At 27.2% G+C, this 8,868-nt stretch overlaps 1 protein-coding gene across 1 annotated transcript; it reads right to left on the bottom strand.

Moving 5' to 3' along the window:
- Positions 1 to 773: 773 nt before the first annotated feature.
- LOC114388903 (probable trehalose-phosphate phosphatase 3) lies at positions 774 to 6,555 on the bottom strand. The gene is made up of 9 exons (XM_028349444.1): positions 6,452 to 6,555; positions 2,964 to 3,080; positions 2,568 to 2,708; positions 2,344 to 2,415; positions 1,922 to 2,047; positions 1,713 to 1,769; positions 1,306 to 1,410; positions 1,128 to 1,205; positions 774 to 1,046 (listed from the first exon to the last, which is right to left on the bottom strand). Exons 2-9 carry the CDS (start codon positions 3,027 to 3,029, stop codon positions 864 to 866), a joined length of 828 nt encoding a protein of 275 aa, XP_028205245.1. The 5' UTR covers positions 3,030 to 3,080; positions 6,452 to 6,555; the 3' UTR covers positions 774 to 863.
- Positions 6,556 to 8,868: the final 2,313 nt, after the last annotated feature.

The raw sequence follows: 8,868 nt of genomic DNA, 5'->3' as shown, positions 1-8,868 counted from the left end.
CCAAGAAAGTATATCTTAATATATAAGAGTAGATGAATCAAAAATAAATTTGTGAAAATAGACCCATGAATCAATTTTACTATATAAAAATCTAAACAGTTGAAGTTTTCTGTTAGTATCATTATGTTGTCTCTGCCCTATCCAAAAATTAGGCTAATTTGTCAAATTCAAAACTAGAAAATTAGCCCACAATTCACCCATCATCTATTCCTTTCTCGGGTTTATTCAATTTTCTGTAACAAGTTCGTTCTTCTTACGTTTTGCTAAACGAATCAAGAAAGTCAGCACATCAGCAGGGTCACGCAGGGAATATGAAGCCTCAGTCTCCTTTGCAATCGAAGAAACAACAATGGGAAAACCACATCCAATGTCTCTTATAACCTACATGCATTTCATCCACAGAAAATCCTCCATTAACTTTCTAGCACCTTATGTCTTGATTATGTACAAATGCTTATACCTTTTGAGTGTATTAAAATCTATAATTAGTAAATATTACCAAATATTGTTCAAATATTTATTCTCAGAACTAGCTAGTCACCGCAATAAGAGATTTCGATTCTCTATAATTACTAGTGAAACTACGTGAATTTCATTCCTTCAATTTCTTTAATTACATTCAAATTTCATTAATTTCAGCGGTTGGATTAATTTGCTTATTCTCATTCAGCAATTTAATTAGTCTCCTTTCAAACTGTATTATCAAAAAAATTTAATTAAAAAAAATATTTACATTATGATCCAATTATAGATTATGTATGCTAAGATTGTTTTCTAATAAATACTTTGAAAGTTATATCTAAAGTGATTCTTTAATTAATACATAATAGAAAAATCTTTACATTAACAATGCATCATGAAAACTAAACTCTAAAAAATAAGGCATCTGTTTTAACAAACGATACCTTAAAAGCATCTTCATCTGTTCTATCATCCCCAAGGTACATTGGAAGAACATTGCTGAAGTTGTCAAAGCCAAGAGTGTCAAGCAAATATGTAAGAGCACGACCTTTGTCCCAGTTTACAGTTGGACGTATCTCCATAACCTAATCAAGGATGAAGGATGTAAGGTCAAGTTTAAGAATTAAACATTATTGTATTCATCAATAGCAATTTTAGTTTGGTACCTTTCTTCCTCCTGATATGTAAAAATCGGGGTAAGCTTTCATAATAGTCTTTACCATTTCTTTGAGAACACCAACTTCCTATAATTTTTTTTTTTTTGAAGAAACACAATTTCATAAGCTTATATATGATCCTCATATTTTCACATTAGATTTGTCAATCTAGTGGGTATCTTAGTACCTCTTCATTTTTCACACACCGGTAGTGTACAGTGACACAGAATGTATTATCCTCAATCATAGAGCCCTTTATTCTTCTTGTATTTTCTTTCAAAACCTTAACTATCTGCAAGACATAAATGGAACATTCACGAACAGAGGAAAATGATATATGAAGACTTAATCTCTTCACATGTGCAAGAGAAAAAATTAAGGCACAATTTGAATTAGGCCTATACTTTATAGGAGCTTTTCAATCGTCCAACTTCCTTAATTAATAACCTATTTACTTTTTATACACAGAAACTATACTCTTAATTTAGTTTCTTCTTTAAATACTTGTTGAGAACTTTATCCATGTTAAGTCTAAATGCAGGCCAGACCAAGCTACTTGAAGTGATTATTTCATTTTAACAGAAAAGGAATTACCTCTTGGATTGTTGGCAAAAATTCTATTGCCGGATGACAGTGAACAACGGGATTACCCTACAAAGGTAACACACTATGAGACATAGGTGACGAAATCAAGTTGGCACAAACATCATTTAATTATCCATACCAATAATTGCAATGTGGGTTTTGTCCAAATAATAGGCACAACTATATATTGTACAATAAAAAGCCAAATTTATATAAACCTTTTCATCAACAGCCTTTATCTGATGCTCCTGCTCTTCATATTTTGAAGAGCCTGATGGTGTTGATATGTCCATACCATGACTTCCAGCATAGTAAACATTCTCTAACTTCACAAATTCATATACCTACATGTCAAAAAGAATGATTTATTCAACGAAAAAATATGTGTTTGATTTCTAATGTGTGTAAAATTTTCTTTGGTCTGCGGCAGTTACACACCGCGAGTAATAGTTTCTGATCCAGTGGGTTGAGAGACACCCATAATCTCTGACCCAAGACAAAAAAAAAAAAAGAAAGAAAAATAAAGGTAAGCATTGAAAATACAAGTCTGAAAACAAAAGGAAAATAATACAACCTCAAAAAAGCTAGGATGATATCTAATGTCTACATAGTGCAATATTTTGTTGAGTGAGTGAATTACCTTATCCTTGCTCCTTCCACTAACAATGGCAGTGGGAAAACAATTGGCAACTTCACATACAGCTGCACGCATCTGCAAATTGCAAACCATACGACATTGACAATAAGTTTTGAGAAAATGAAAGCAAAAGAATTTAACAACCAAAACAACAGAACTTAATGATGAATCATAAAGCCACCACCAATATATGTTGTGGTGGTTATTGTTCTATGCCAAGCACTTACAACATCACTCATGTAAGCCTTGTCAGGGTCATCTACAATCGGTGAGAGTGTTCCATCATAGTCCAAAAACACAACAATTTGTTTCCCTTCAGCAATGGTCATCACCTCCTCAAAATTTCCCAAGGCAGAAGGATGTTTTCCCTTTAAGCCACACAAGTAATAATAATTAAGAAAAAATAACCAAGCAAAGAGGCCAATATGAATCAATGTCAGCATTAATTATTGGGCCATTCAGATAGATCATGACACACCAAAGCATAATTGGTTGAAATCTTGCACATACATATACCTCATGTATAAGTTACATAATATATATGCAAATAAGTTTAGCTTCTTAAGCATAGATCATCAAGTATTGAGTAAATTTTTTATTGGGTATGTAAGTTTTAAGCTTACTAGCCAGGAAGCATAAGAACGTAGTTCTCCATTCTCATCCGACTTTTCAAGTGAGACTGGTATCATGGTTGTGATAAGTATCTTATCTGAGATGGATCAAAATTGAACCTTTGCTACCTGCATTCAAGTTTCCCGAGAGAATTAATGATGGAAATAATGTCTTGCTTTTAATATACTATCCAAGCAAAAAGTTTATAAGTAAGTTCGATTATTAAAAGGTTTCATGGAGTTAATTAGAGTAAATGGTAATTAACCTAAGTCTGAATAAGCACAAAATAGTTTTAAAAAGGGGAAAATAAAAACTAGACAGAATGACACAGAACAGATTATATACAATTTCGTTAAATTTACTATTTATTCTTAAATGATGATTAAAAATATATTTATTATTTTCCTTTTAATGTACTTGCAATCACTAAAATATCTCTTAGACTTCTTTTTTTGGGGGGGGGGGGGGGGGGGGGGGGGTAAGACAATATATGTTACTTTAAGTAATAAATGATGATGATATCTTGTCAATTGGTTTGATGTAAAGAATAAAAAATAAAAAAGCATTTAATACTATTTATTAGATTATTCTAATTTCTTAAAAAGAATAAAAATAGTAAGAATCCTGCCAACCAACATCTTAAGAAAAACTGTTTAAGGAATCAATATATATTTTTTTTATTTAAAATCATTCTAAGATGCATTGAAAATTATGGTGGGATCTATCAATAATTCTTTTAAAAAAAAGAAGAAGAAAAAACTTTCATTTTTTTATTCTCGGTGTCATAACTCATATATAAGAGCATTGCTTAAGATAGGCAAAATAGTAAATACACAATTCTCATTGTAAGTGTTTGGTTTTTATTAAATAAATTTAAAAGAATGGATTTTCACGTGTACTTTGGGACAAATAATGTAGGTATAATGTATTTTTAGGTAATCATTGACAACAAATAAAATAAAAAAATAAAATCTAAAAATACAAGAAATTCCAACATCAAGACGAACCCTAGCTAGAGTGCACTAAATACGTAAAATTCTAAAAGGTAGAATAGTTTTTACTACTCAATAAATAAATAAATAAATAACAATTGATTGAAAATAACGAAATGGTTCACACTTTATAGAATTGTGGAATTTAGGAAGTGATGTAAAACATAAGTTAATTTGCCAAATGATTAAGGAAGTGGACAACATGTCATTTTATCAATCATCTGGACTTTTATGTATACTTTTAAGATGAAAGTTAATAATTAAAAGCGTTGTGAAAGAGATATAAAAAAAGCGTAATGAAAGATAAATATTTTATTATTCTTAATATATAATATATTGTCATAAATTTTGTGGCTTTTTTACTCATTTCTGTTTGATTTCCCTGAGTTCATTCTATATATTTTATTTTTAGGTTGTAATGTAAAAGGAAAAAAGAAGAAGCTGTATTTAATATATGAATATTATATTCTTTCAAGTTCAAATTTCATGTTTTCACACTATAAAAAAGTTCATATATATTGTTAACCAATTAAAAATTATGTTAGAAATAATTTTAAAAATAATTATTATAAAGATTAATAAAATTATCATACATCACAAAAAAACTTATTGGATTGATAGTATAAAAATTTTATATTGTAAATATACGTGTGCTATAGTTTTTTTTAAGGATATATGTGCTGTAGTTACTCTATTCTTAAAATGGTAATCATATAAAATAATTAGAATTTCACATCATTAACCTTTCTATTTTTTTTAAAGCATGAAGTCCATGTTAATTAATTGCAAATGTCAACGGTAGCATACACAAACTAACCCAAATAAGAATTTTTAGTTAAATATTATTTATTTACTTCTTCTCTTAAAATAAATGACGGATTTAAAAAGTTCAAAATAAGTGTCCTATTTAATTTTTAAAATTAAATAGTAATTATTTTTTCTACTAATATCCAAAATAAAATATTATTTTAATTTTTTAATATAATATTAATACTAAGATTAATTTTATAAATTTATTATTCTCTTTTATTTATTATTAGTTAACTTTTTTATCCTTGTAAAACGAATTATAATAACATTTATTTTGGAAGGGAGAGATTATCAAAAGAATATTCTTAATTATCGGCATGCACCTCTTAAATGAGTAAATATTATCATACCAAACATTAATGAGTGGCTTTCCTCAGCAATAATCATGCATTTAAAATGCTATGGCACAATCTGAAACGATCAATAGAGAAATCAAAACGCAACGATGTTGCTTTAATGTCTTCTTAAAAAACTCTCTGGTTTCTCATTAATATATAACTGCGCTTTCAAGTCCGAGAAAGATGTTTTAACTTCACATAATCGCATTAACTGACCAACCATATCTTAGAGGAGAATATTAAGACTATCGCAAGACATTTTAATTAATTTTTATTTTTTTTATTAATTTAAAAGTTGATTTAATTGTTTGATATAAGTTTTTTTTAATAGTTTTTAAGTTATAGTATTTTTAAAATTTTAGTTTCTTTTATATTTTTTTTAATTTTTATTCTAGATATATTTATTTATTTTTCTTATAACTTTTTAAAAATAAATCATAATTTTATTATTTTTCTTGTCATTTTACACTTTTAAGTTATCTCAACAACTAATTTTAATAAATATTTATAATTTAATAAATTAATTTTCACCTTTTAATTACCAACTAGTTTTTCCATTAATTTTGTTTAACATTACCTAATATTTTTTAAACTCTAACCAAGGAAAATTACAAATAGTAGGATTATAAATTTCGTTATATATATATAACATATTCTAAAAAAATACATAATATTTTTAAATTCAAATAATATTATAAAGATTTGAAACAAATAGTAAATTCTTAAAAGATAAACAAATTATTCATTTTTAAACTAAAAATATGAGACATATTCTCAATATATTTCAACTAATCTTTATAATAGAGTTGAGTTTTAATTATTTTATTCTAATAAATTAAAAAATTATTATTTTTATGTACAGATTAATCCGAGATCATATAAATATATTAGTCCTGAGTAAAAGAGAAATTTCTTCTCTGCCTTTCTCATTGCATAAATAATCGCATTTGAGTGATGATTTTTAGACACCTCATTTTTTTAAACTCTCATCAATACATCTTTTATTTTTTTATTTCTCTCATTCTATCACATTATATAATTATTTATAATATCTATATTATTATTATTATTATTTACTCTCCTTTTCTCCTTATTTATCTCTTCTTATTTGAGGTGTATAATTCCCAAAAGGGCATTTTCCTAACTATGATTTTTTAGCAGAAAACATGAGCAATTAAGAACCTTGAGTTGGAAGAAAGAGAGATAAACAAAATGAGTGGTGGGACATCCATGCGGTGACTTTAGCAGTAGCATATATAATATATATGTATGTTTTATTTTGTGATTGCTTCATCCAAAAGAATAACAAAACATGATCATAAGTAAACTTGAAGGGAACAAATTAAGAAGGAAACTTACAGTGTGAGAAGAAGATCAGTTGCAGAAAACACAGATAGGAATGAAACTTGAACAACATGAATCGACGTACGAGTCTTAGAGAATACTTGTAATAAGCATAGATATAGAGATATATCAAAATGAGAGAGAGAGTAGGGAAGAAGGAGGAGGGGTTATATATAGAGAGAGAGGGTGTACATAACGCATGTAACGGAACCTGATTAATGAATGAGTCATGACTTGCATTGGTGTTTTGTTTTGTTGGGCAGTTTCCTTTTTATATTTTTGCAGCCCATAATAAAATGGGGTCCTCTCTACTTTCTTCTCTTTCTCTTTCATGTAAATTCAATTGCTTAGTTAGTCAATAAATTATTTGATTTTTTAGCATTTAAGGAAGTATATAAATATATAGTACTACTTATAATTCAGTAAGAAGGAATCAAGGAAAGTACTTATTATGACAAAAATATAAAAGTATATATATAGTATATATTTTGTTTCAATCAAATCTTTTCACTTTTATAGCATCGACCTAATGAAACTAAACAATGAGTACAAGAATTTAATTAGAATATATTATACATTTTCATTCAATTCAATCAAATTTTTTTTATCATGTATGTGTATCTCAAAAAATAAAAATGTACCAAAAAAATATTTTAATGTGTAATAAATTTATTAATTTTTATAATAAGGTTGAAATGTGTTTGAAATCTCTGATATATATTTAATTTTTATTTTGAGTCTTTGATAATTTTTTTTGTTAGTTTGAATTTTTATTATTGGTTAAATGATGACAAAATATTATTTTTAACCGTTCTTTCAACATATATTAATTGTTGGAATGATATTACATAATTACTTGACTGACAATAGGATTCAAAAGAAAATTTTTAATATATCAAAAAGAGTAATAATTTTTTTTATTAGGAACTCAAAAACAAAAATTAAAAATATATTTTAACAACTTAAAAGTTATTTAAGCTTTATAATAATTACTATAAAAACTATACCTAACATGATGCTACTAGTACTATCAGATAAAAATGATATATTATTGATTGTCTTAAAAATTTATATATAGAGCATGTATAATTGATTTTATGGAGTACTGTATCTGCCATAGGAGGATATAACGCGTAATAAAATAAATAATTGAAAATAACAATGTATTAATATTCACTGATTTAATTTATTTAACTTGTGTAATGAATATTTAATAATAAAAAAATTCCTTAATGCATGAACTGCTTGATAAAATAAATAAAATAAAATGTGGGACGCTCATCTTGACTTGCACTCCATTTTCAAATCGTTGAAACGATAAACAAGGAAATTGGAAAAGAAAGACAAAAGAAATATATAAAAGACCTATAAGACTAACTAATACTTTTTAAAGCCTCATTTAAATTAGTTTAATATAAACATTTATTCATGCAGCAAAAAAAAAAAATATAAACATTTATTCAACTTTTAAACAAAAGATCCATTAATTTTTGTACCGGAAACCGTCAAATAAAAGTAAATAAGAATTTGTTTAGCTTCCAAGTCTTAAATGTTAAGTATAAGTGTGAGTTCGATCACTAAAATGTGTTTTTTCTTTAATTTTAAAGAATGAAATAACAAGAGTGTTGGGGAAAAAAAGAAAGGTGTAACAATAAAATAAAACCAAACCTCACTAATTAAGTGAAACAAAAGCACGGGGCTTTTCTCATAATCCGACAATGATGTTGATGAAAAGGTTAAATAATATTGTGCCTCACTTCACTTGCATGTCTAGATCATCCAATCAACAAAGTCCACTATATAGCTGGGGCCAATTAATTATAGTGCTCATGAGTGGAAATGGTGTTTTAAATTTTTAATTCTGGAAGTTAATTTTTTATTATTCAACCTTCGCGGTGTCCATTGTGTAGCATGAATGATAATAGCAAAGCTATATGGGTGCTGATTATTGCTCTTTAGCTCTTTGCTTGCTAACTGCTATATATATATATATATATATATATATAATGATCTTATATTAATTATCTGCAAGAGTGTTTATCACGAATTGATTGAAGTGGTGTTGTTTGACAATTTGTTTCAACCAAATTATTTAATTTAGACAAGTTTGGTTGTTTTTTGGTGAATTATCAGATTACTTAATTTATTGCACATAACAAGATGTGTAATATATATACTATTGATCATTAGTTTGGTTATTTGGAGACTGATTCTAGGTACTTTGATCCAAATAACAACCCTAATTAGCAAAAGAAAATTACAAAATTCAAACTCCAACAATTAATCAGGACTATATATAGACCTTATGTTTGCCTTGTAGCTTGCTGCAGAGAAAACACACCCTCCATCGGATTAGTACTCCAGCTATAAAAACTCAGATACAAATTTGATTTGCTCCGAGACTTGATCCACCCGTGGCTAGCGATTCAAAA

Source organism: Glycine soja, chromosome 16 (genome assembly GCF_004193775.1).
Source record: "Glycine soja cultivar W05 chromosome 16, ASM419377v2, whole genome shotgun sequence".
NCBI classification, from domain to species: domain Eukaryota; kingdom Viridiplantae; phylum Streptophyta; class Magnoliopsida; order Fabales; family Fabaceae; genus Glycine; species Glycine soja.
This window is presented reverse-complemented; position numbering and strand designations above follow the sequence as displayed.